The sequence below is a fragment of the Capra hircus genome, chromosome 5, assembly GCF_001704415.2.
Source record: "Capra hircus breed San Clemente chromosome 5, ASM170441v1, whole genome shotgun sequence".
Taxonomy (NCBI): Eukaryota; Metazoa; Chordata; class Mammalia; order Artiodactyla; family Bovidae; genus Capra; species Capra hircus.
Genome location: NC_030812.1, coordinates 112,998,801 through 113,026,344, shown reverse-complemented (window position 1 = coordinate 113,026,344; position 27,544 = coordinate 112,998,801). Strand labels below are relative to the sequence as shown.

Here is a 27,544-nt window from a genome sequence, read left to right as displayed (position 1 = left end):
AAGAGGGGAGCTTGGCAGCGGCCAGACGCCATGAGGCTGGTGAAACATGAGCCGGAGTTTGGGTTTCATGCAGGGGCTGACCAGACAAGCTGCTCCCTCCCGAGCCTGCCGGTTGCCATGACGGGTGTCCGTCCTGACTGTGTGTTGACATCGGTGATGACTGTTAGAGCTCAGAGTCAGAGCACGTCCAGGGTGCTGAGACCCAGCTTGTTCTGTACCTCAATGGCCGCTGTTTCCCAAACCAAGAGTCCTCAAGTCACCTGACTCTTCCTGACGCCCTGAAGGAGCCTCCCCTGAGCTGGGTTTCATTACAGGAGACTAGGCGCATGAGCAGGGTCAGCCAGGGTCATTCCAGGCCCCCGGCCAAGACACAAGGCTCAGCCCTTCCGAGCGACCCTGCCTCCCGGGTGCCAGCGCAAACCCTGACCCGAGGCGTGTGGATCTGGCCGGGCTGGGCGTGGGGGATCAGGTTCTCAGTCTTTCTCCATCTCCACGGGTCACGTGGCCTCTGCAGTTACTCCTGCTTCTCTGGGTTTCCTTGTCTGTAAATTGGGACCAGTAATCCCTCCTGGGCCAGTGAGAGCTCGGTTAGGGGACATGCTTTGAAGGGGTCAAGTTCAGTGCCTGCCCTAGGGGTGGCAACTCACGGAGGCAGCTTCTTCAAGCCTTTAGAACTCATGCCTGATCTGGGGACACAGGCTGTGCTCTTGGTGAGAGGGAACGCAGAGCCGCTGAGGTCCGTGGCCAGTCCGTCTGGTCAGCACCTGCGGGAGCTGGTTGGGGCACCAGCACAGCCCACGCTCACCTCCCATTCAGCCTCCAGCCCAGCACGCCATAGCCCATCTGTCACCCCACAGCCAGGGTGCACCAGGGAGAGGGGTCCGGGGGGCTTCCTGGCCCCTGAGTAGATGAGCCAAGCAACCAGCGTGTTCGCACTCTCCCTCTCCTGTGCTTGCTCTTTTTTTTTTTTAAACTTACGTTGTATCTGTGCTCCAAGAAGGTGTTGACTCCTGGATGAACTCTTCCCTTTCCTTCCAGTAAAGAATTCTTCCTTTCAGTCTGAGCAGCACTGATTTCGGGAGGAGAAGGAGCTCCAAAAGGCCTGGAGAGCTGCGTGGTGGCAGCTCGCTGGCTCCGCTGGTCGTGTGCCGGTGCCTCTGGTCCCTGGGGTCCCAGCGTGAAGAAAAGCAGGCATGGCCTCTGTGAAGCTTTCCATCTAGCAAGGGGATTTGGTGCTAAATGAGGCTCCTCAGTTCAGTTCAGTTCAGTCACTCAGGCGTGTCTCTTTGAGACCCCTTGGACTGCAGCACGCCAGGCCTCCCTGTCCATCACCAACTCCCGGAGTTTACTCAAACTCATGTCCATCGAGTCGGTGATGCCATCCAACCATCTCATCCTCTGTCGTCCCCTTCTCCTCCTGCCTTCAATCTTTCCCAGCATCAGAGTCTTTTCCAATGAGTCAGTTCTTTGCATCAGGTGGCCAAAGTATTGGAGTTTCAGCTTCAGCATCAGTCCTTCCAATGAATATTCAGGACTAATTTCTGTTAGGATGAACTGGTTGGGTCTCCTAGTCTAAGGGTGCTAGGAGTTACCTTATAATAATGTGCTGAGAAAAAACCCTCTGGAGGGAGGGATCTGGGGCTCCTAGGGGCTCTAGTGTTGTCTGAACAGTGGAGAATGCAGTAGGAAGGGTCTCCTGGCCAGCCTGGTGAAGCACCGCTCCCGCACCGGCACTGATCCTGGGCCACTGCTGTTGCCAACGGAGGTGGGTTTGAGATACGAGCTACGTGTGCCCCTCCCCTGCACCGCAAGCTATGTGGCACGGCCGTGCTCTGAAGCCTCAGCAGAACGCCCACAGCGGTCTGATCTGTGCTGGTCATGAAAGGCGCCCGAGGGAGAGGAAGCCCCCTACAACATTGTTCCCACAGTCGTAGGAAGCAGGACAGGTTGGCAGGGGGTTTAAGGGGCTGTCCGTGCCAACGCCCAGCCCTGAGGGCCCTGGAGTCTTCGTAATCAGGAGCCCAGCCTCTGGGGCCCCGCAGCCTGGGACTGGAATCCCAGCTTCCCCACCCTGTCACCTGTGTGACCTTGAGCAAGTCACTTAATCTCTCTGCGCCGGGTCTGTGAAGTGGGGATGGGCATAGAACCTACTTCATAGGGTTAAAAAGAGGTCATAAAAAAATTCCAGCAAATGTGGGCTCTTCTTATTGTTACTTATCACAGACGAGGAAACAGGCCCAGTGAGGACAGGGCCTGCCCCTCGCTGGGCTGGAGTCCAGAGCCAGCAGCAGAGTCAGGGCCTGGGTGCACAGTGAGCAGCGCTCTGCAGATGCGTGCTGGCTGCTGGCTGAAGCCCGAGCTTCCACTGAGTGTGGAGAGGCGGTCAGGAGTCAGGCCTCGTCGTCAGGGACCTCTCTGCACTGGCTCGCCTGCCACATGACCCACTGAGGGCTGCAGAGGTTAGACCGGCCCCTGCCCTCCAGGAGTGCCCAGCCCCGTCCTCCCCATGGAGGTATGGGCACTGTGCCAGGCTGCGCTGGGCACAGGCAGTTGGGAACCAAGACATGAAGAGGACCTCAGGCCCCTGTCTGCTCCTGCTCCTCCGTCCCCCCGCCCCCAGGCCCAGCATGCCCACCCACCCCGTCTACTGCCTGGTGCCCCCCTCAGCCCTGGCGAGAGTGCCCGCTCACTGCACAGCCTGTCCCGAGCTGGCCCTCTGTGCTTGGGGCTGGCTGTCTCCCACCCCCGTCACTGCTGGCTGCCGAGGGCAGTGTTCTCCCCACTGCCTGCGTGCCCTGCGCTGACGGGGGCCTGTGGCAAAGGACCGAGGGAGGTCGGAGGGTGGCGGCTCCCTGGGCCCGGGCTCTCCACATGCTCGGTTGTGCCACTAGGGTCCTGGTTAGTACTTGCTAGTGGACACTGTGGCCCCTGGGTCGAGGGGTAGGCACCCAGAGGCTCTGCCAGGCCGTCGCACTGTTGACCACACCCCGAAGTCCTAACGGGCTGCTTCCTTTCCCTTGTCTGATGCCCAGGAACTGGCCACAGGACAGCTGGGCAGCCGTGTCCCTGCAAAGCTGAGGCCCACGCAGAGCAGACGTCAGGCTGGCATTCTCCCAGCAGGGACTTCATGGGTTTACCTGATGGCATTTAATGTCCTTTTGAGCCTGTTTCAACGCACGTATAAATATGGCTAGGAAACTGCACTGCCCGCCCACCACCGGCATTCCTGGTGGCACTCAGGGCCGCGTTTTCACAAAGCTCAAGATCTGGCCTCGAGGGTGACATTCAGTTCAGTCCAGTTCAGTCACTCAGTCGTGTCCGACTCTTTGCGACCCCATGGACTGCAGCACGCCAGGCCTCCCTGTCCATCACCAACTCCCGGAGTTTACCCAAACTCATGTCCATTGAGTCGGTGATGCCATCCAACCCTCTCATCCTCTGTCGTCCCCTTCTCCTCCCGCTTTTAGTCTCTCCCAGCATCAGGGTCTTTTGGCATCGTGGGTGACGCTGGCTCCAGCCAAAACCAGAGGTGGGAGCCAGGAGAAAGGAAGCTTGGCTTCTTCTGCACTCAGTAGAAACGGTGATGGTGAGAGCTATGTTTCCTGGGGCCTTCCTGCACCCTCACTGACAAAGCAACCGAGGCACAGAGCAGGTGGGAAACTTGCCCACAGATGCAGCCGGCGGCACGGAAGGCCCCGCGCTCGGGCGGGCTGGCCTCTGAGCCTGGGCAGGCCGTGCGGAGGGTTCCCGTGAGGCTCGCAGCCCTCTGTGCAGCTGGCCAGGTGCGGAGGGGCCTGGAGAAGCAGAGATGCCCCCTTGCTGACGCCACCTGCAGCTCCACAGGTGTGAGCGTCCCAGGTACCAAGGGTGCCTCTTTAAGCCCCAGGAGTTCAGAAAACCCTTGGCAGTGGAGGTGTCCAGAGATGGCCTGCCCACTTCCCTGCTCTCCTCAGAGGAGCAGCCTAAGTTGGCCCAGCCTCTCTTCCCTACAAGTCACAGCTTTTGTTATGAGCTTGGTGACCCAGACAGCCTCTCCTCTGAGGACCAGAATTCTGGCCCCGTGCTGAAGGGCCCGGCCTCGGGGCTGGAAGTAGCTCTTCTCATCTAGCTGTTGTCCACCGTTCCACACCCCCGGCCGTAGAGGGGTGTTTCTGTGTACCCGGTACCCAGGGATCCGCATGTACTCTCGCGGGAGCCTGAGGGCCCCCCAGCTCATCCGGAAGGGCCTTGGGCTCTGTGACGGCTGTGTGCTCCCGGGAGCCGGGAGCCGCTTCCACCTGTGTCCGCGCCTGCAGGCGTGCTCTGGGTGATCGTGAGGACGGCTCTAGAGTTTATCTTTTGGTGTATTAGACCCTGCGTGAAATATTTTTAGGACCTGTTCGTTGTATCTGTAAGTCTGTAACTAGAGACGAAACAATGGGGTTTTTTTTTAAATCTTTGATTTTGAAATCATTATAGAGTCTAAGGACATGGAGAGATAGTAAAGTGAGATCCCATATACCCTTCGCCCAGCTTCCCCCCGCGGTCACCTCTTACATCACTGGAGAGCTGCAGGGACGCCAGGAAGCCGGTGTTAGTAGGCCGAGGCTGCTGAGACTGTCCCAGGAGAAATAAGACATATGGTCACCCTAATATTACCTCGTTTAACCCCTGGAGTGGGGGTACGATTACTCCCATGTGCAGATAGCAAATGACAGAGGCAGATAGTGCACCCAGGGCCACGTGGGTCCTGGCAGAAACCCCAGACAGAGGTGCAGTCTTTCTGCTTTCCCGGCCTGAGTTCTGGGATGCTGTCTGGAGCAAGGAGGGCCCCTCAGGCACTGTCACCCCCTAACGCCGTCTAACTGAGGAGATAACTCTGTGGCAGTGCCTGGCAGGCTGGTTGCCAGGGTTGTCCTGACCTCAGGTAATTCCTGTAAGCCTGCAGCCTCGCCGGAGGAACAGGGGACTCGGATGTGAGCCCTGCCCTGTGCCTGAGACTTTCCTCACCGCATTGTTTTGGAACTCTGCGTCTGCTGCTGCTCTAGCCACCCCCGCACCCTTCCCATCTTTTCAGCCTGTGTTTGCCCAGCTGTCCCCTCTCTGGGCCCTTCACTCAGGCCAGCCTGGCCTCTTGCCTCTGGCCAGGGGGTCCCTGCCGTCTAAGCTTCCAGCTTTGCTCTGGGGGCCAGAAGAGTCAGCGTGCCCACAGCCTTTCTTGCCCATTGGAGAGGGTTTGCATCCTGGAGCCTGAAACCAGACCCAGAGCTTCAGGAAGTGAGAGAGAGGATCAGGAGGCCGTGTTTGGCAGCAGCTTGAACTTTGCTGTGAGCGTGACAGGGGCCCTGTCTGCTCCAGGAGTGGGGGTATGATTCACATTGCGGAAAGATCACTGCCCGCCGTGGGTGGGCAGGGAGATGAAGCCCTTTCCTGGGAGGCGGCACTGGCGGCCATCAGGGTCCGGAACTCATAAGGGGGCAGTGTGAGTGGACAGGAGGGGCAGAGGGGAGGGTGAGAGGCAGGGCAAGCAGGCCTGTCTGCAGAGAGGCCTGGTCCCCGCATCACGTCGGTGCAGTGGTTCAGGGGAGGTTGGCTCTGGATCACATGGGGCTTTGTTCTTTCTGGAACCAGGAGCCCCGGAGGGGAGCCTGTGGCCCAAAGCAGGACCAGCCAGTCTCTACTTTTCAAGAGACTGCAAGCCCGGTCCTGCTCAGCCTCCAGCTCACTGTCCTGACCTCAGGCACCCCGGGCAGCTTGCACTCACAAGCCCCCAGGCTCTCTGGCCCGCTCAGCCTGGGGCCTGAAGAGGTGGCCAGGGTGGCAGGTATGAGGACAAGCTCAGGAGCCTGGCTGGAACAGGAGCAGGGCCTCTGGAGTGTCTTATCTCCCAGCAGAGATCAGGGGTGTGGGGACGGCGACCGACCGACCAGCCGGCGGTTCCGCCCTTCAGCCACCTCGTGGCCAGGCCAGGGAAGGGGGCTGGGCTCCCCCGCGGCACTTAGAGGAAAGCGCTCCCCACCCAGCCGCGCTCAGACCCTGGAGTCACACAGGGGCCCTAAACCCACAGCCGCCCAGGTCAGCCGCAGCCCGAAGCCTTGCCCTCGGGCCCTGAACCCACTGCCCAACGTCTGCACCCCCCCAGGATGGGGAGGGGATGGGGGCTCCTCCACAGAGGCCCCCGGGGAGTTTTCGGGCCCCAGTCCCTGGGGTTGGGTCAGGGCAGAGGACTGGTGGCTCTCACCGGAGGCAGCTGCCCCTTCCGTCCGGCCCAGCCCTCGTCCGGGGCCCTTCCCCCACCCGCCTCAGCTGGTCCTTGACCCTCCTCCGGACTTTGCTGTCCGGCTGCTCCTGGGGAGCAGGAGGTGTCACCCGCCTCAGCAGCAGGGGTCCTCGCCAGCCTGTCCCCACCGTCTGCTCTCTCGGTGCTTTCACACCGGCTCACTGTGAGGCTTGCAGCCGCCCCTGGAGGAGCTTCGGGCGAGCACCGTCACCCCAGCACAGCAGGGAACCCCAGCGGCGCCCACGCCTCGAAGCAGCACTCGGACGGGGGCCAGATTTCTGACGCCAACGTTAGTTTTTCTCCTGCTCCAACCCGTTGTTGTGGTTGTTTAGTCGCTCAGTCGTGTCTGATTCTGCGACCCCATGGACTGCAGCCCGCCAGGCTCCCGAGTCCGTGGGATTCTCCAGGCAAGAATACTGGAGTGGGTTGCCGTTTCCTTCTCTGGGAGATCTTCCGGACCCAGGGATCGAACCCATGTCTCCTGCATTGGCAGGTGGGTTCTCCAGACTCAAATGTCTGTGGGCAGAGGCTCACCGTCCCTCCCAAGCCACCCCCACCAGACGTTAGCTCAGGGTCCCATCAGTGTGCCTGGCTGGCCGGTGCCCACCGCTTCCTGGGATGTGATTCCCGCATCTTGAGGTCTGGGCCAGGCCTTGACCTGGGGCCCCACCGTGGCCCCTGCAGGGTTGGGGACATCCCCAGCCCTGTTCCAGGGCTCTCTGTCATCAGCCGTGGGTGCTGGGTTCCCGTAAGTGTGTGTGGCTGGGAACTTTCTCTTTTAAATGAGGGCAACAGTGGCCTCTCCGGAGAATCCTCACCTTCAGCCTCAGGGCTGCGCCCCTGGCTGCTCCTGGGGGGCTTCTCCTCATTTCCCACCCCCGCACCTCCTCACCCCGCCTGCAGACCAGGTGGGCGGGAGACCAGACAGCTCTCGCATTTAGCAGGAAAATTTACGGTGCTGCCGGAGAAGGCCTGTCCTGGCCCTTTGCAGTCCAGAACGGCCCTTGAGGCGGGGACAATAAATTCAGCCCATTATTTTTTACGAGCCTCCCACCCCATAAACAACTCCTTTGGCTGGTGAGCCCAGCTTCACGCCCTTCTCCTGGCCTGGCCTCCCGCCAGCCCCGGCCAGGCCGCCCTGCAGGGACCCCAGTGCCTCGTGGCATCGGCCTCCTCGTGTGGACAGTGCAGGGGTAGCTGGCCCTGGCCCGGGTTCCCTTCTCTGCTATGAGTCCCGTGGCCTCACTTCTCTTGTCTATAAAATGGGACAAACGTCAGTGTTCATTATAGAAATTTTTATGAGGACCAAAATGAGATGCTATGAGTACACTCTGTTCCCTAGTGGACTGCCTGGACCAGAAGTGAGTAAAACTGTCAGCTGTCACTGGTACCACTGGGTGCCAAGCACTGTGCCCAGACGGTGGCATGGGTCATCAGACCCCGGAACGGTCTGGCGCCGTGCGGCTGTGTTCTCCCATCCTGCCGAGAGGAACGGAGACTGAGAAGCGATTTGTCCCCTAGTGAGTGATTAGCACAGTCAGGATCCGAACCCACGTCTTTCCAACTCCTAAGAGCACCCATGCTGAGTGAGAAAATGGACGGAGGGCTGGGATCAGGGGTGGCCCGCTGCCTGGAGCCCCTTGTGGCCCTAGGACCCCCCCGCCCTCTTCCTGCAGGCACGCTCCACTCTCCCGTGAGTTAGTGCATTGGCTGGTTCCCGGGTCCCCCGAGCCCTCCGCCTTCTGACAGCAGCGTGACCCCCTGGCCACGTCCCTGCCCACTCGGGCCCTGCCTGTGGCTCCTCTCCCTGCAGTGTGTCCTCGAGGCTGCTCTCCCGCACCTTCCTCGCCTTCCCCGCCTTCACAGCACGGCTCCTCCCCAGCCCCCCACCCTCCTCCTGTTCTTCCTGTGGCTAGGGAGCCCTTTTCCAGTTGCGGGCCTTGGTGTGCGCTCTCTGCTCTGCCTCAGGGGCCAGGCCCCAGTCCCCTCCCTTCCTGGAGAACTCGTCATCATCCTTCAAAACCCAATTTGCTTCATCTCCTCTCGCAGAGCTGTCTCCGACTCCGGGACGAGCACGTCACCCTCCCAGTGTACACACACAGCCCCGAGGCGCTCCGTCCTCTCCTAGGAGCAGCACGTGAGCTCCTGAGAAGGGCAGGGGTGCGTTTCTCACGTCTGACGCAGGGTGGGCGCAGGGCAAGTGACAAAGAGGATCGGATTAAAGTTCTTTCACGTCCCTGGTACCAAGCAGCACCAAGGCAGGCTCGCTTCCGAGGCTGCTTTCAGCCCCCAGGTCAGCCTGTGGGTGGCCGAGACCCCTGCAGCAGGGGAGCCCGAGATGAGTTCAGAGACACTCCCCCGCACACAGCTCCACACCCCTGCACGAGCCAATTCCTCTCCTGGAACCCCGTTCCTCCACGCTCCCACAGCCCTACCCCGTGTGCCCCTGGCTCACACGGTGGCTCACCCAGCGTGAGCTTCCACATCTGTTCACCGAGTGAGGCATCCACTCGGCAGTCTGTTCCAGTTGGAGTGAACGGTGGGAATCAGCATGGGCTCCCCAGGCTGGTGGTCCGCACCCGCGATACGAGCCCTGGGAAGCGGGGGGTGCCCCACGGCTGTTGCGCTCCTTCTGTGCGCCAGGCCCTTGCACCCTCTGATCCTCAGAGGGCCCCCTCGTTGTGCAGAGAAGAGAGCGGAGGTGCGGGCAGGGACAGCGGCACAGCCGGTTTGGGATGGAGCCCACCCGGAGCCCAGGTGTTGGTGGCTCCGAGCCTGGCTGTTTCCCACGGCACGCGGTGGGCAGTGTTGGGGGGCTGGTCGTGTCCTTAGGGAATCTCCTGCTGGCGTGCCCCCCAGCATTCTTGCAGCTTCCCCTCCCGGGCCCTCCCCCAAAACCGCAGGGGGAGCCCTCACTTGGCACCACATTGACCCTTCCCACACCTGGGCTCCTCCGCCTGGTCACCTGCCAAGAGGCAGAAACAGACCTGTGCCCTGGTCACAGCCAGTCTGCGGCTACCTTTAGGGCAGGGGTACCCAGTCCCTGTTAGGACTGTAGGAACCGGGCCGCAGAGCAGGAGCTGAGCGGCGGGGGAGCAAGCAAAGCTTTAAGGGCCAGTCCCCATCTCTCCCTTCGCTCACATTACCGCCTGACCCCTTCTCCCCACCGCTCGCCCATGGAAAAATTACCTCCCATGAAACCAGTCCCTGGTGCCAAAAAAGGCAGAGGACGCAGCATTAGGGGCCCTGTGGAGGGGGAGGGGGAGGGCAGCCAGGTGAAATAAGGGACAGCCTGTATTTGAACTTGGGATTTCACATCAGTAGTGAATGCTCTTTTTTGGCACAAACGTGACCCACGCAACACTTGGCATGCTTACACTCGGGAAACCTTTGTTGTTCATCTGAGATCCAAACTTAAGCAAGCAGCCTGTTTTCATTCACTGTGTCTGGCAGCCCTGGGGAAGGAAGGGGGCATCTCTCGTCTCTGAACCTGAGCAGAGTGCTAAGTCAGGAGGGAAGAACGTCTCAGGCCTTGCTCCCAGCCACCTGGGCCTCGGAGAGGCGTGGACGTGCTCGTGGTGACGCCTAGTGGTCGGCCTGGGGAACTCCAGAGGCCAGGAAGGGGAAGAACCCTCAGTGCAGGAGGGGATGGAGGGAGCCTGGGGTCCAGGGTGAAGAGCAGGTCGGAAAGAACGGGCACTGCAGAGCCGGATAAAGGGGGCCCGGGGTGCTGTCACTGAGCACCAGCTTCATCTTAAAGGGGCTCAGGGACCCTGAGTTGGAGCCCTCCCCACTTTAGTACCCTTCAACAACCTCCCTCCTCCCCTTCCCAGAGAAGGAAACCAAGCAAGTTCCAGGCCACATGCCTTAGAAAGGGCCACGGAAAGTAGAGCTGGTGAACACCGGACCCGCCCCACCACAGCAATGCCTGCCTCCCTGTGGCAGCTGCAGCGCTGCCCACGTTTGCCCACGTGTGTCTGCGCTCACAGCCATCAGACAGGTTCCTTCCCATCTCACAGAGGCGGCCTTCCAGGGGCCCCCAGTGCCAGGACAGGCCCAGAAACCAGAGATAAGGGGCTGAAGGGGGCTGGGGTCCACACCTGCTTTCCGAGAAGGCCAGCTCTGCCCCTCTGCTTTTATCTGGCAGACCAGGAGCCGGCCAGGGTCTCAGCTCTCCATCTCTCCATCTGTCTGTCTGTCTGTCCGTGTACACACTTGGTGGGCAGCCGTGGCAGAGGACTTGGTTTTAGCTGAAAAAGCCCCCACGACTTGCAGGCACCCCAGCTGGCTCTGCTCGCGGCCTCAGCACAGGGCGTAGACACGGTACAGGCAGCAAAGGTATCGAACGCGGGGGTGAAGGAGTGGGTGGGCCCAAAGGCTGGTCAACTCCCAAACCAGACGGGCCTCATGAGCCACTTTCTGATGTGACGGAAAGAGCTCTGAACTTGAGGGTCAAGGCATCAGCCCAGGGGTTGGGAGCTGGAAGGCTGGGTGTGGACGCCATGCTGACTGCTGCGTGGCCCAGGGCGGGTCCTGGCCAGTAGGCTTCAGCCTCCTTGGTGGAAAAGAAAAGGCTTCCTCCAGATGCTCTTTAAGTTCCTTCCCAATCCTCGCTCTCCGGAAAACCGGTCCACTCTGGCTGTTTTCGGGTGTGTAGAGCCAGGCTCCGGCTGGGTTTCAGAGCTGACCAGGTTACTGAGGGGCCCGCCTCACTGTGGGTACATGCCTACAACGGGCTGGCCTGGGGTCCAGCCCCGGGAGAGGAGCGCGGGGTGAAGGCAGAGCTGAGAAGTGGGCTCATCCTGCGGAAGGGGCTGCCAGCCAGGAGCCCCCCTCGGGATTCATGGAGGGAAAGCACACAGGCAACTGAGCATCTGAATGTGGAGGGCATAGGGGTCAAATCTCAGGAGGGCTGGGCGGCAAGTGCTGAGAGAAGGCGGGGTGTGCACTCAGAAGGGCCAGTGCCCCCTCGCCCAACCCCAGGGCCCTGGCCTTCTGCCTGAAGGCTGGGGTGGAAGTGGTGGGAGGGCCGTAGGGTCTGTGTGCCTGGGAGTGGGCGGTGAGCCCAGCAAGGAGAGGGTCGGACCAGCAGAGCCCGTGAGACGCTGGTCAGCAGGGGGAGCAGAGCCCAGTCTCCCTGAGGGCCATCGAGGCAGCTGAGCGGACGCAGGGCTGGGGGGCTGTGAAGCAAGCATCTGGCCAAGGGGCTGGGACCCCTGTGGGCCTGCCGTTGGGACGGCCACAGTGGGGGCGGGTCCCCGCACCCCCCCAACAAGGTGAGAGACCTCCCTCCGAGCCTCAGCATCATCACCTCTCAGGTGGGCCTGCTGATGGCACCTGCCACGCAGAATTGTAGAGACAGGGGCGTTGGCAGAGAGCCTGGCATGCGGCCTGGCCCTTAGCCCCTCCGGGTACATGAAGCCCAGTCTGAACCTTATGTCCCAGGTAAGGGCCACCCCCAGGGATGCAGCCTGGAATGGCCTGGGCTCCTGGTCAGCTGAGGGGTCTAGTGTGGGGCATCTGGCTGCCGGCACCCCAGCCAGGCCCTGGAATTGCCCAGGAGGGTGTAATTCAGGGGACACAGGATGGGAGACAGAGCCCTGCATTCTGCTAAGCCCAGGCCTCGTAATGAGAGGCTCTGGAAGCACCATCCAGGCGCAGATGCTGTTGGAGGGTAATTAGGGGGTCAAGGTAGAGCCGGGCAGGCGGCCCAAGCCAGGGCCAGCAGCACTCGGCAGACAGCAGCCAGGCCTGGGCCTGCGGACGGGAGCATTCTGTTGTCTGAGTACTGGCGGGTGTTCTGGCGTGGAGTCCAAAGCCCAGAGCGGCTGAAACCAGGCCCCTTGGCAGTGCAGCTGGGTTCAGCACCATTTCTCAGGCCTGAAACGAGCACCGTGTAGGGCTCCAGGGGGCAAAGAGGTGACTCGGGCGCGGGCCCTGCTCCCTCAAGGAGCCGCCAGTCTGGTGGGGGAGACCCAAGTAACCTAGAAGTTACAATGAGTGTGGTGGGTGCTACAAGAGGGGGAATCCAGAGGGCTGTGGAGGCCCAGGCCAGGCCGCTTATCCAGCCTAGGGACTTGAGGAGAGGGTGGAAGCTAGGAGGGCTTCCTAGAAGAGGTGACGCCCAAGTGGAATCTCAAATTGCTGGCCGACAGCCCGAGCATCCCTGTTCTCCAGAGCCATGGCAGGCAGAGGTGAGGAGGGCCTGGAGTGCTGTTCAAGAGCTCTCAGCCTAACCCTGGGCCCTGGCTGGGGCAGGGCAGTGAAAGGACTTTGGCAATAGGAAGACGCCATCAGGTTTATGCTCTAGAAAGTTTCCTCTGCTGCTGCTGGAGAAGGGCCGGTCTTCAAGTCACACAGGACAGACCCAAAGTTACAGCTCTCCCACATCCTACCCAAGTGGCCAGGGGCAAGGCGCTCAGCCTCTTGGAGTGACTCTAAGATGAGGGCAGAGCTGCTCGCCTCGCAGGGTGGCATAATAAGGGCCTGTGTTCTCATAGCTGCCTCCGTCCCCGACCTGGTGCCGGGCCCTGCCGACCAGGAGGGGAGGAGTGTGCTCCCACCCGCAGCCAGCTCAGGCCGGGGGTCTGAGGACCATGGAGATGGCACTCCCTGTCTTGGAGGAGGTTTGGAGTGAGAAGCTGGCATTTGAGATGGGCTTGGAGAGACAACAGAAGCAGACGTAGCCAGGGAGGGCGGGGTGGGGTCGTTTCCCTGCTCCAGATCACGCTGGGGCAAGGTGAAGACGGGAGGAGTTTCTCTGCCCCTGCCCTGGCAGCGAGTGCTCCACTGCCTACTGGAAGTCCCCCAGGAGCACAGGTTCTGAAGTGGGAATACGTGTCCCATCCGTGTCCCTGGGGCAAGTGCCCACGTCTTTCTCTGAGCTAGTCTCCTCATTTGCAAAGTGGGATTAAATAGAATCTACTAGGAAGAGGGGTCCTGAGAAGCTCCAATACTTTGGCCACCTGATGCGAAGAGCCAACACATAGGAAAAGACCCCGAAGTTGGGAAGGACTGAGGGCAGGAGGAGAAGGGGACGACAGAGGATGAGATGGTTGGTTGGCATCACCGACTCGATGGACATGAGTCTGAGCAGACACCAGGAGATACTGGAGGACGGGCGCCTGGCATGTGCAGTCCGCGGGGTTGCAAAGAGCCCGGCACGACTGAGGAATGACACGGGCAGTAAGGGTCGCTCTGGTCACCGTTCACCTGCAGCGAGTTTCTGGCCGGCCTCTTTTGCAGCCCAGAGCTGCCGCCGTTCTGTCTCACCTGTGGGCTGGCCCTAGAGCCAGCCCCCCCAGTTCTGAATCTCTTGGTCCTTTAGTGTTCTCATCCATTAAGTGGGCCTGGACAGAAGTGTGCTGCTGGGGTGGTGGGGGGAGAAATGATGAGATGACACGTGCGAAGTGTGCAGGCCAGCCTGGCACACAGGCGGCTCCGGGCAGGCCAGCCCGGCACACAGCGGACGGGGGCAGGTCTTGTCCCCATCGCCGCTCCCACAGTCCCATCCTTGTTGCTACCCTGGCACCTTCCCCCCACGGCAGAACCCTCCTGACATTCCCTTCAGCCCCTGGTCAAAGCACGTGGGAGCCCGTATTTGTTTTTCCCTGCCTGGCTTGGCCAGCCTGCTGGGTCTGCGTCGGGGAAGGTGGCAGCTTCTTTCTGGGCTCCGTAATTTCCTACCGATGAGGTGGAAGGGGAGGCGAGCCCCTTCCTCCCGAGCTGGGGGAGGCGGGGCAAGGTCATTGTTCTCTCCTCCCTGCTCTGCGTTCCCAGCTTGCCTTCCTTTCCTGTGTGTGGAAGGGACAGGGATGCGGAAAACAGTGTTATTGATGAAGTCGCCATAGCAACGACCCCTGAGCGACACGCATTCCAGCTCTGTTACCCTGGGCCGGGGGGCTATGAGAAAGGCCGGCTCCTCAGGACAGACAGGTTGCCTCCTGCACACTGCCCACGTCAGATGCATCCGTGAACTTTGCTTTACAGAAGACACAGTGTGTGCATGCTGGTTTGGGGCAGGCAGATTTTCCCATTGCTTACCTCTGTACACGCTCCTGGAGAGCTTCCAAAACTGATGGAAGGCCTTTGGGAAAATAAGCCCCAGTTGGAAAGGGCCGTGGGGTCTGTCCCAGGGCCTCAAGAGGACCAGGACCCTGGGAGGGGCCATCAGAAGGACGCGCAGGGTCCTTGGGAGAAGGAAGCATGACCCCGAGTTCTCATGCACGGCGTGGCCCTGGTGCATTTTCCCTTCACCTGATCCAGCTTCGTGGGCTTGTGTGTGCAATTGCCATGGGCGTACCCCCATCTCAGGCTTACAGGGAGGGCTGAATGAGAGGAGAGTCAGAGCCCGAGCCCCCACACCCTGGCTTTCGGAACACTGAGAGGAGAGGGCTCTGAAATGTGACCCAACCCAGCCTTCATCCCCGTCCTCACAGCAGCCGCGATCCCTTTAGGCTCCTCCGTCGGGTTCAGGGTGATTACGGTAGCACCCCCCCACCTGCCTCCAGCTGCACCCCAACCCCGCAGACGGCCCCCGCGCAGCCTCCAGAGACCTTTCTAGCACAGAACGCATCTCCCCCCGAAGAAGAGGCCCTCAAGTCCTCACCTGCCCCCAGCCAGCCTCACTGGCCCCGAGAGGGGGCCTGCATGCTGAGCAAGCACTGGGAGGCGGGTCTCCCAAGTGGCCGCTGGTCACAGGTGAAAACCAAGGCTCAGAACGGTGAAGCGACTGCCCAAGATCCCGCAGCAAAGGTCAGAGTCTGAGCACGGACCTCGGCGAGCTGGCCACGCAGCTGCTGCGTCCTCATGGCTCCCGCCCCATCCCGGGCATCGAGGAGACACACGGTCCGAGCTTGCAGGACGTAATTGGATTTGGAGGGGTTGGATCAAATTAGATTCGACCTGGCGAGCAGCCTGGCCTGACTGGCACCAGGCTCCCGAGGGCTGGGGTTTCTGGGAACAGCACTGAAACCCTATCTCACTTCCCCATGAGAGGAGACGAAGGGGGCTCTCCGCTGGACTCCGCACTGCGTGGTATCAAGATGGGGAGCAGGGCTGAGGCCGCGGGCGCCCCTGGTCCCGGCCAGCTCTCCTGTCCAGCTCTCAGGAGCAGGCACGGTGCAAAGCAGGGGGCCACAGCAGGACAGAGTCAGCCAGGTCCGTCAGTCCCACAGGCTCGGAGAAGCCTGCTCTGTGCCTGGTTTGGGCTCAGCCCTTTGCTCTGAAGGAGCCTACGGGCTGGCACCCACGGAGATGGCTTGCCTGGCAGGGACCAGCCTGGCTGCCTCAGGGGATGGGGCCACAGCTGGGTGAGGGGCCTGAGGCCTCTTCCAGTGTGGCGCCCAGGACCCCTCTCCCGGGGCAGAAGCGCAGGCGGTGGAGCACGCGCCCTGTTCCCTGCCCTGCCCTGCCCTGCGCTGCCCGAGTCCCTCAGCCCCCCGACCCCATCTGTAAGGTGAGGGACTGAAGTGGGCCACCCTGGGGTCTCAGCCCATAATCCAGAGCTTCCCAGGGCGTCCTGTTAAGTGAGGGGCAGGGGTCCTAATCCCACTAGAGCCTGCAGGACTTCTCAGAGCCTTTAACCTGCGTCGTGAGTTCCCTGCCTCAGGCACCCTGAGGTGCTGCATCTCACAGAAACACAACAGAGCGTGCCGCAATGGCGCTTTCCAAATTCCCTGTGCCCCTTGCCTCATCCCCCAAATAAGGCAGCGGGTTTACGTGGCTCAAAGGTAAGAAAGCCTTCACTTCTCTGTTCTCTTTCTCCACCGGGTCTCTCTCCTTTCCTACCCTCCCCTCACTTTCTCACCTGCTCCTTCTCTGCTTTCTTTGAGTTGCTGCTTGATGACCCCTAACTCTGGTCCAGGCCCTGTGCTGGGTAGTTAGGATACAGAGAAGAGTAAAGCTCAGGTCTGCCCTCAAACCACCCACAGTCAGGGAGAGCAGCTGCGCTACTCGCATTTAACACGGGAAGAGTGCAGCGGCAGCCACGGCTAAAAGCTTTGCTTTTTAGGAACCTGCTCTGGGCCACACACATCTCGCAGTCTTCTCAGTCTTCTCGTTTGAGCCTTACGGCCACCCTCAGAGGTAAAGATGCTGACAACTCATTTCTCAGCTAAAGAAAGGGAAGAAGGCCTCGGACCAGGGGCCCAGGTACAAGCAGGCGGGTCCTGGGCCCAGCCCCTCGTGCACGAGGCTCAGTCTTTCTCAGCATGTCTTGATGGTGTGAGCACCAGGCCGGACCATCGTCCTGGCCTGGGGGCTGGCCCTTCTATCTGGTACCTTGGCATTTGCTCCCCAGTAGCAACTCACTCCAGTGTTCTTGCCTGGAGAATCCCAGGGACGGAGGAGCCTGGTGGGCTGCCATCTATGGGGTCGCACAGAGTCGGACACGACTGAAGCGACTTAGCAGCAGCAAGGTGTCCTAAGCACTTGCCGTGTGCAGCCAGGAAGACAGCCTCACGGAGCTTGCTGGCTGGTGGGTGGGCCAGCCCTGGGCAGACACGCACCAGAGGAAGTGCAGAGCCTGACTGCCTCCCACCCCTCAGCGCTGTGCCCGCTGAAGGACGGGACAAAGCCAGGGGATGCACTGCACCCAGAGCGAGGGCATCGGGCAGCAGACAAGGGGAACCACTCAGCTTGGGCCTGGGGAGGGCAGAGCCCAGACCTTAGCTCTCCCCTTGCTCAGGAGGCGGCCAGAGTTGACCTCGGTCAGCTGAGAGCCTGGGATCCTTCCGGGAGCAACTGCCCAGGGCATGGCCTCCCTGCTTCCTCCTGTCCAGTGGGGAGACTGGCGGTGGCCGTTGAGGGAGAGTGAGATCTCAGAGGACAAGCGGGTGAGGGTTGGGACCCCCGCAGTCACAGAGCATCGGTGCTGAGGAGCCTCCCGCTGTCTGGAGAGGCTGGAGCAGGGGCCTTGGCTTCAGGCTTCAGCCAGAGGGACGAGCCTTCGGGCGGACCTGACGGCTCTGCAGGAGAGATGAGGCTCCAGCCTCATGCTCCGCGGAGGCTGGGAGAAGGGCAGAGAGGAGCACGGGGTTCTGTGCTTTGTCGAGGGGCTGCCCAGAGAGCTTCCCAGAGTCTGAACCTGCCTTCGGTTTTCATAGGCTCTTAATTTTGAGGACAGTTAACAGTGACAGGTGGGCTGAAGGCGGGAGAAGAGGACGACAGAGGATGAGAGGGCTGGATGGCAGCACCAACTCAATGGACTTGAGTTTGAGCAAGCTCCAGGAGCTGGTGATGGACAGGGAGGCCTGGCGTGCTGCAGTCCGTGGGGTTGCAAGGAGTCAGACACAACTGAGCGACTGAATTGAACTGAACTGAACGGTTTATTAGACCAGCTCTGTGCCGGCTTCCCGGTTCTGTTCACCCCAGAAAACGTGTGCTGCCTGCCAGCCATCTGGGTCCCACACGGCTCGCACAGTGAACCCCACAGCAGAGAGCCATGGATGGGAGCCCAGCAGCCTGGGTTTCAGACCTGCCGTGTGACCTGGGACATCCCTCCTGCCTCGAGGCCTCTCGCTCCCCATTTGTAACCATTTGTAAGATGGATGGCCCGGAGCCATCCAGCCCTGACCGTCTGTGGTTCTGCCGGCTGTGAAGCTGACCTTCTAGTGGCCTGTGGAAGCCGGTGCTGCCCCAGGGTGGAGGGGAACGTCACACAGTTCCCGTGTCCCGCTGAGTCACCAGCCCAGAGGAAGCCGCACCCCTGGCCCCTAGCTGGGCAGTTGTAACCCTCTGTGGAGTGGTTGCTAGGGTCATTTTTAAACGTGATGGCGATCGTCTGACAACCACCATCTCAAGGAGACGGTACCTTGGGAAGCTCTCGGGCTGAGCAGACTCCAGCCACACGTGAGCCTGGCTGTGGGTGGCTGCTGCTCCCAGCTGTTCGCTCCCCATCAGCCTGTTTCCCAGGATGGGGGATGCTTGGGTGGGGGAGACCCAGCCTCTGCCCCAGACCCTCGTGGAGGAGGGGCGAGGCTATCCCATTTCCCCTCCCTTCCCTGTGGGGACAGTCAGCACCAGGCCCAGCCGACCGAGACGCTAGCGGAGGCAAGAGGACAAATGCCTGGAGAACTAGGCGGCAGGGCTCCAGGCCCAGCTGTGCCCCCAGGAGTTCAAACAGTGTGGTTGAGAATCAGAACCCACTCCTCCTGTCTCCTCTGCAAAGACTTCTCCTCTCAGCCAGCCCTCCCCTTGTTTGGGGAAATAGTTTTTAACAAACGATATGTTAGGACCTCCCGGGTGGCTCAGAGGTAAAGAATCCACCTTCGATGAAGGATATGCCAGAGACTTGCCAGTTCAACCCCTGGGTCGGGAGGATCCGCTGGAGGAGGGCATGGCAACCCACTCCAGTGTTCTTGCTTGGAGAATCCTGTGGACAGAGGAGCCTCGCAGGCTACAGCCCATGGGGTCGCAAAGAGTTGGACACGGCTGGAGCAACTGAGCACACACACACGCGTACTAAATGTTAATGTGTAATAAATTTTCATTTTCAATAGTAAATATGAATTTCCCCATTTAATCTCTAGTAAATATTTATAGCCGTAATATATTAAACACATAAACCCAAGCTCTCCGGGCTCCAGTTTGACAGTTTGATTTGCTTAAGTGAGAAAAATCGAGGCCAAAGAATAACAAGAGTAATAAAATCAGATGAAATCAGAGGTCAGCAAAACACATGCTTCGTTCATTTTGACTTGTCTTGTTTTGTTTTATTCGGCTTCAGACTTTTTTTTGGTCTTGATTGTAGCTGCCAGGCTGTCTGTGTTTTGAAATATCTGTCACTGCCCAGTGGCCCCGCACCCGTGCTTACGGTGGATGAGGTCACGATCGAGCTAGTGCTCGGCTGGAACGGGAGACCCGTGAGTCACCTGGGGGAGGAGTCTCCAGGCAGTATGGGCAGACGGCAGCTCGCGTTTCATCTACATTTAGCCTCTTGATGGACTTGTGACCTCTGCCCTCTCACTTGACCCCTGACCTCATAAATTCTGGAAACTCCTCACAAATCACCAGGAAGATAAACATCAACTGGGGTCAACTGAAGGGGGTTCCAAGCCGCTCCAAGCAGACCAGGAGGGGAGATCAGGTCTTCTGGGGTGGAGAAAACGTCCCAGTAACCATGGGTGACTCCGGCGAGGGACCAAACGGGCCACCTCGGGGACCCTCCTTCTCCCTGACAACTCCAGGGTCCTCAGTGCATCTTGGTGAAATTCTGGGCACGCACATCACTGGGCAGCGTGTAGAGGCCAGAACTCTGGGGCGAATGGTCTGTAGTCCCTGGCCTCAAAGCCCGTGGGCAGCCCAGCTCTGCACTCAGCGAGGCCTTGGAAGGGGGGTGCTGGTGGAGACTGGGGTTTATAACCCAGGGCCCCGGTCGGGTCCTTGTGGTGCCTCTCTCGGTGGAGACTGGAAGCCTGGGAGGGGAGGAGACGGGGAACCCAGCTGGCCTTGGGAGGGACGGGGCTTCTGAGTCAGCTGGAGGGGCCTGCTGGGCAGGGCCAACATGAACAAGTCTCCAGATAAAAAAGCCTGCTGCAGCTAGAGCATGGGGGTGCCAGGGCAGGAATTGAGGACACCTCCCCTCCCTGCCCACCCCACCCCCCGCAGCAGTCTCCCATTTCTGAGTTTCCCAGCAAGCAGGGGAGTCCCTGGCTAATTGCCTTTTGAAGTTGAAGCCGCAGAGGAAAAGGTGCCTGGGATTTGCAAAAAATTAAGATGGATTTAAAAAGGAGCATCTGCCAACCAGCAGGAATCTCCGGCTGAGATTAGGAATACCGTGGTGTGTGTGGCCTGACCTGGAATAAACTCAGAGGGCCCGAGGCATGCAGGGCTCAGCTCTGGGGCTGGGCGTTCTGTGGGTCCAGGGGAGTGTGCTGCAGTGACCAGGTACACGTGGAGACCCCCTCTGGCAGCTGGGTGTTGTAGAGTAGTGGTTAGTTCAGGGCCCAGCCGTGGTGCTGGTGAGGACAACCCTCGGTTGCCCTGAAGCCCAGGGGGCCAGCACAGCAGCGTTGACTTGTGCGGGAGTGCAGCGAGGGGCTGAGCAGGCTGCCAGCACCTCTGGGTGCAACAGCTGAAGGCCAGCCAGGGCCTGCCAGCCCCCCGACCTGTCTGCACTCCTCTCTGGGCCCAGGTGGACGTGAAAGTCTCCACCTGCCTCACGGGGGCTGGGACGTGCCTGCACAAACTGGAAAGTGCCGTGCACCACTGCCGCCCTTTAAATCCACCTGCGTCAGTGGGCAAACCATCCGAAGCCCTGGCCTGGAAAGTGCTCCATACAGCCCAGGCCCTGTAATCTGACCCGGGTCAGGAACACCTCCTCTGTGGGTCCCGAGAGCTCATTTACATCCCTTAGATGAGGCCTGGGGCCTCCTGACCTGGGTGCAGTGTCCTTGGCTTCTCCCTAAGGGGTCTCCATCTGGGTGGCTAGGTGCGCCCCCGTGTGTGCGTGCCGTGCGTGTGCTAATGGCTGCCCAAGAACATGACATTTGATGTGACATTTCCCTGGTGGTTTCCTTTAAGCCTGAAATTTTCTCCCTCCCTGGTCCCCAACCCCTCTCCCGTCTGTCTCTTCCCAGAGGGTATGAACTGCATGAACAAAGACCATGGCTGTGCCCACATCTGCCGGGAGACGCCCAAAGGTGGGGTGGCCTGCGACTGCAGGCCCGGCTTTGACCTTGCCCAAAACCAGAAGGACTGCACACGTAGGTAGATGGAGGCACACGGGCCCGACCTCCGCACGCGTCCCCCGCCATGGCTCGGGGCGGGGTGGGAGGGTGCTGTCCAGTCTGCTGGACGTTGCTCACAGAATGTGCTCAGTCCCCCGGGGTGGAGAGAAGGGCGGGGCCCCAAGGGGCCTGGGAGGCAGGAGGGACGGGGGCTGTGAACCCCAGACTCAGGGTTTCCCTAGCGCAATACCACTGACACAGCCCCAGGCCTGAGCTGGACCTTACACAGCGCCCTGTGGGGTCGCCCTGTGATGCTCGCTGTAACCCCTTTCTTCCCCACCCTCTGTCCCACGGGCCCTGAGCTCAAACTCTCCAGCCGGAATGGAGGGGCCGTGCATTCTCAATGGGCCAGGGCAGCCCTTGGTAACAGAATGCTATAAAGACGGCGAGGAGCTTGGTTGGTGGGGGCTGTCCTGGCTCAGGCTGTGCTAAGCTTATGCCAGGATCAAAGACCAGAGCTCATCTGCTAGCTTTGCAAGGCCCACTGTCCATGAAGATACCCTGGGAAATCGGGACTAAATAAAGTCCCTTGTCAGAGGTGACACTTCCAGACCAGCTTGGAGGTCAGCCTGCAGGACTCGAGTGTAGTCAGGCCTCTTAATGTGACCACCCAGCTCCCGAGCAAATGAAGTAGGACGGTGGGCAGACTCACTTAGCACTCCAAGCCCCGGCCACAGGGCAGCCTCCCGGCATCGCCCGGGGAGCGGTGGGCACAGCCTCTGCTCGCTCGGCAGCCAGGGTGCCCGGCCTGACAGGACGTTTGCCTCGATTCCGAGAAAGAGTGGAGGGAGGCCAGTGTGAGTGCCACCCATCTCAGCCAGAGACAGGCCCGCTTTCTGCTGTAGGAAAGTGGTGTGGAGGAGCCTGGCTCCAGCTCCCTGAGAGTGCGCCCAGCCTGGCCCCTGAACCGGGAGACTGAGGCCGGCAGCCCTCCTAAAGGAAGCGGCCTTTCCTCCCATCCTTCATTCTGTGGGGAAGGCAGCGGGCCCTCGCCAGCCTGTCATCCTCAGCCATCGTGCCTCTCTCGTCTGCCGTCCGCTCCCCTCAGTCACCGAGAACTTGGGGGACTCACAGGTATCACAGTCCGTCACCAGGGAGCTTGTGCTCCTGCCCCCACTCGTGATTCGTTGACTCCCCAGAGTGAAGCCACTTCCTTCTGCCCAGGTTTGGTCCCGGGTGTGGAGCAGGCTTCCTCTCCTAATCAGTCCTGCAGGATCACGGGGATCAGCACGCACGCTGTCCCCCAGGGGGCACCGATCAGGGACCCTGTGGGCAGGGCAGTGCCCGCCTGCAGCCCTGGGGCTCCGGCCAGGCCCTCCTGTCCTCCGCACTGGATGAGCCCCTGCAGCTGCAGAGAAGCCTCCTGCTGCCAGGCAACCTGCAGAGTAGAAAAGGCCTAACTCTAGCTTCCCGGGCCTCCGCACAGGTACTCTGAGCTCCCTCGGGACAAAGGCCAAAGCCAGTGTATGTGGCATGGGCAGGCCCGTACGGCAGGCCTGGCCATGAGGGAAGCATACTCCTTCGGTCAGCAAGGCTGGCTGAAGCCCGCCCTGGCCAAGCCCTGAGCTCAGTGCCGGGGAGAGAGCTGTGGGCCACAGGAAGCGGCTGGGACCAACTGCCTGGCCACCTAGTCCTCTGGTTCTGTATGGGGCGAGTGTTACAAGGGGATGGTTTACTCAGAGAACATCTCCTGAGGGGCCAACCTGGTCTGGGAGGTGGAGGTCAGGGACAAGGAGGCTCCGTGCACAGCTGAGAAGAGCTCAGCTTGAGCCCTGAACTTCAGCTGAAACAAATGGCAGCCCTGCCCACTCTGCTCGACGCCCGGGTGCTGCCCAGGTGTGGGGAGAGCCCGGTCCCCTCCCAGAGCCAAGGAGTGGGTGACCGCCCTGCAGCCCTCCTTCAGAGGGACTGCACCCTGGCCGTCCACCCAGCCAGCTGTGGTGTCTTCTGTGGGGTTAATGTGGCAGGATTAGCGTAAAGTCAGCTCTGAGACGTCCCGCTCACCCTTGAGGTCACCTGAGGCCCAGGAAACTCTACATCTGGAGTTGGGTCGGGGGCTGAGGCCTGGCCTAGCCTGCCCAAACTTTCCTTCCTCCAGAGCCAGCAGAGGTGTTCTCCATCCTCCTCTGGCATGCCCAGCGCTCAGGGCTCCAGTGTTTACTTCCACGAACCAGCTGGCTGCTCTCTGGGTGCGCACAGCTTGGCCTGTGTGGCCTGTGAGTCACATAGGCCTACCATGCAGAGGGAGCGAGAGAAGGAGGCCCCAGAGCGGCCTCAGACAGGCCTGCATCCTCTGCAGAGTCACTGGCAGGGTGCAGGCCATCTCCTGGAACCCAGAGCTCGGAAGAACTGTCTCCTCGCCGGCCCACCTCTGCCCACCCTGACAGGGCTTGCCTCAGTCTGGAAAGGCACGCAACGTCCAGCCCAAGGTGGGGCTCTGCCCTCACCCGAGATCTGTGTTAAGCAGCAGCCCCTGGGGCCTTGGCTTCCCCCAGGCTCCTCCGCTGCAGAGAGACGAGAGGCCCCAAGTCCAGGCTGCTGGCATCGGGGAATGCCGGGAGGAGAGATGCTCCCAGGCAGCGGGAGCAGAGGGCTTGGGGACAAAGCCCCAGCTGTTTCCCGAAGCAATCTGCGTGTCCTTACAGTGTCACCCCAGAAGTTAGGTGCCTCCCTTGGAGGGTCGTGAAGTTCTCTGTGAAAGAGGCAGCCCACCAGGGCCTCGGGTCACTAGGGTCAGTGTCCGGGACGCTGAGCAGGACTCATTCTCCTCGCGTCGTCCTCACCCAGCAGGGAGACTGGCCGTGTCCAGTTTGTCAGGGCCGGCATCTCTCAGGCGGGAAGCCCCAGGGCCTTTGTGCTGCTCTCTGGCAGAGGCAGCCGCGGACTCAGTCCTGAAACGCTGGAGTCCTTCACAGGGAGCTGCCAGCTTCTAGCCCCAGCCCTGCTGCTGGGTTCACCTGATAGAACATCGTTCAGGCTCTGCCCATTGGGAATTTTCTGCCCCTCTGACCATGGTTGCTCTGAAATTTATTTCTGCATACTTGACCATTATTAAAGTTTTCAAATAAATTCAGAGTGTAGGTCCAATGCTGGACAAACGGTTAAGGTCCCCAGGAAGACACGGTGTCCTCAAGGCCCCAGAGGACCATTTGCTTACAGGTGGTGGGCACCCTGCCATCTTCAACGTTAAATCAGGGGCAGCAAGACGCCCTCCCGTGGAGATCCTGGGTCTCCTTGAGCCACATCCCTCACCCTAGAAGGAGAGAACAGTCAAGTTTTCTCTACAGCAAATGAACTGCTCATTTTCCCTACTTCAGACTGGCCCGCCCCCTTTTCAGCACCCCAGGTACTGGTGCTCTGAAACATTTTAAGATTCTGGGCTGAAGGGCACCAGCTCCCGCAGGCTACAGACACTGCATGCTATGTGACATGTTAAAGGTCCTTTTCGAAACTGCATCTGAGATGACCTTAACGTACACATGTTCTGTCTGTTCGGATATTTCCTTGGGAGGATTAGGGCTCAGGATGGATAGAGATTGAGGGGGCTGCTGGGACTTGGTGAGAAGAGGCAACCATGGGGACATCCTTCCACATGCCCTGAGGCACAGGCGAGGAAAGAGAGGTCTTCGAGAGCTGAAGAAATGAGCGCCCCTCACAGGGGCCCACCACCCCCGACCCCCCACTGCTTCATGTCCAGCCCATGTTAACAGACATTTGGCCCATCCAGACGGGCTGTCTTAAAGTGCCCTTTGCAACCTAGAAAGGATAAAATCATCCAGCTTCATCCCTTTCTTTCAACGAGCGCCGTCTGAGTGCATCCCCTGTGCGCCCTGTCCGAAGTCCAGATGACCCAGAGTCCGTTCTCTGTCCCTCCCCAGGGCCCCTCTGGGAGTGAGCGATTCGGTCCACCTGCCCAGAGGGGCTGATGTCCAGGGGAGTTTGTGCCTCCCGCTCATCATCCCGTGCCCTCACACCCCTCCCCAACCCCTCGAAAGAAATGGCCAACAGCAATAAACTAATCGTTTTTGTTGTTCTGTTTATACACACGTATGTGCACTCGGGGCCTCACTAGTAACCTGTAACTATGGAAACGGAGGCTGCCAGCACAGCTGTGAGGACACGGACACGGGCCCCACGTGTGGCTGCCACCAGAAGTACGCCCTCCACTCGGACGGCCGGACGTGCATTGGTGAGTAGGCACCCCCGCCAAGCGCTCACACCCTGTGCCGCGCGGCCCCCCGCGGGGTGCTCCCCCCACCCACCCACCCACCCACCCACCGTGCGGCCCGACAGCGGCCACACCCCTTGGCGTGCTGGTTTCCAAGGAGGAAGCTCTGGAAACAAGACAAGGAACGCCCCCTGGGGCCCGTGGGGCTGGCTTCCGGCGTCCCCAGGGGGCAACTTTCTGCAGACACTCAGCAGAGTCATCCAGCCCCCAGGACCAGGCGCCTCTGCTCTGTGTTGCTGCCAGTTTTCTGAGGGTCCTCCTCCTCAGTGTGGGGGGGCAGGGGTGACCCCAGGCAGGTGGCTGGCTGGGAGGAGGAAGTGTGTGTGCGCCTTGGAGGGCAGCTTCTGTTCCAGAAGCACGGGGGTGTCCTCCCCTACCGGGAGACACGCCGGAGACTCCTTCCCCTCGTAACAGCCCCCACCTACCCCGGCGTGGTGCAAGCCTGCCTCCACAGCATCTGGAAAACCAAGAGGTTTTCTCAGAACCTGCTTTCAGTCTTGTCTGTCTGGAACACCTGGGGAGAGGGCCGGTGTGAATCCTCTGTTGGGTCTGGGTGACTTTTAGCTGCTCTCTGCTCCTGAGCTGTGGGGCCTCTCACCAGGCCTGGTCCTCCCCACCCACCCACCCACCCACCACCCCCAAAGTCCGTTCTTCTCGGGCGCCCCCTCCCAACACCCCGCCTGTTAACAGGAGGATCAATTTCACTCTGTCACCCTCTTTCCTCCTGGTCCTTATCTCCAAGGGGAAGCTCGAGTATTTGTGATCATCTCGAGTTATAATCGCCAGTAAGTTCTTTCCTCACTCAAAAAGAACAGCCAATTTTTTTTCTTTTAAACTGAGAAAAAGAGGAAATTCAAAGTCGGTGCCCAGAGTTCATCCTCTTCTTTCTCTTCAACGTTGGCAAACTTAGGAAACCTGCTACAAGTCAGTTACTGTATTCATTAAAAAAAAAAAAAGTCCCTGTTTTTATTATCAGCTCAAAAGGTATTTCTTGAGGGGTTTTCAAGTAACAGGAAAGGGTTGGCGAGCCAGCAAGGCCACGAAGCCCGGGGTTTGCTGTTGCAGCCTGTAGTGCCCTGTGCCTGCTCCCTGCACCCTGGGGAGTTGGGCGGAGGGGCATCGGAGGTCCCCAGCCCCGGCTCTCGACCCAGGTGCTGCTGCCCGCGTGGTTCTCCCTTCCTCTGTGTGGTCTCCTCTCAGACAGCCGTTTTTGGTTTCATCTTAATCTCGTTCCTCCTGCTTTTCTGGTGATGGTCCCTGATTGCCTGTCTTGTCTGATAACTGACCTTCATGAATTATTTTCAGAGCCAAAAGCCAAATCAAACCAAACAAGCAAAACAAAACAAACAAACAAAAAAAAACTCAAAGCCAAACCCGATCTCAGACCAGTGTCTCTATTGCAGCCTGATCCCATCTAGAACCTCCCCTCCCGCCTCTCTCCCTGTCTCCACTGTGCCCCGGGGGCTCTCCTGGGCTGCTGGCCCCCCTTCCTGTCTTGTCTGCTGGGGTCTCCCGCAGCGGCCGCGCCTGCGACGGAGCCACCTCTGCCAGCCCCGGACCAGCGCAGACCGCTGCCGGCCAGACACTCCCCAGCCTCGTCTAACACCTTGTCTTCGTCCACCTGGCTCATCTCTCTTATTTTTATTTATCTATTTTTTAATCTTTTAATGTCTGCTGCATGTGTAAGTCCCTGCTTGGATCTCCTCTCTGCTGTGACTCCCCCACCCTCCCCTGCCCCGCCCCCCTCCTGAAAAGTCCTTTTCCAGGCCCAGCTCCGGGGCCCTGGCTCCCTGGCCCAGAGAACTTTTCACTTGCCTTTGCTCCTCGGGAGCCCCCACCCCTCCGAGGGGAGGAGGTGTCCCCCAACATCTCCCACCGAGCACAGACGTGCAAGCCCTCTAAAACCTCGCGAGCCTCTCCCCGGGAAGCATCTGGCAGCTCCGGGCACCCGGCCGTCTCCCTCTGCACACTCCTAAATGGCCACCCCCCCACCCCCACCTTGCAGCCCCTTGTTGAGCACTCCACTGTCTCGCTCCAGTCCTCCATTGACAAGCAGGCAACCAGCGCTGCCCAAACAGACCCCCGGTTTCTCTGTGTCTGTGCGGTTGGGCCACTGTCGAGTGTGTCCGTGTGTCTGTCCCCCTGTGCGTCTCGTTCTCAGTCTTGCATGAGTGTTTGACCCACGTTCACGCCTCTGATGAGATGGGGTGTCTGCCACCCAGGCGCGTCCATCACCGGACCTCACGGCGCTTTCCCCTTGTCCTGCCCCTAGTCCTGAGCCTGCGCCTCCAGCCCGAGCCGGGCGTCTGTGCCTGCCTGCGTCCTCGC

At 60.3% G+C, this 27,544-nt stretch overlaps 1 protein-coding gene across 2 annotated transcripts in view; it reads left to right on the top strand.

Annotated features, from left to right (window-relative positions):
• SCUBE1 (signal peptide, CUB domain and EGF like domain containing 1) overlaps positions 1-27,544 on the top strand; it is a 126,863-nt gene that overhangs the window by 50,121 nt on the left and 49,198 nt on the right. For both annotated transcript variants that reach the window (XM_018048877.1, XM_018048876.1), the window contains exons 5-6: positions 20,839-20,964; positions 25,061-25,177. In XM_018048877.1, coding sequence (XP_017904366.1) covers positions 20,839-20,964; positions 25,061-25,177 — 243 coding nt within the window. The remainder of the gene's footprint in view (positions 1-20,838; positions 20,965-25,060; positions 25,178-27,544) is intronic.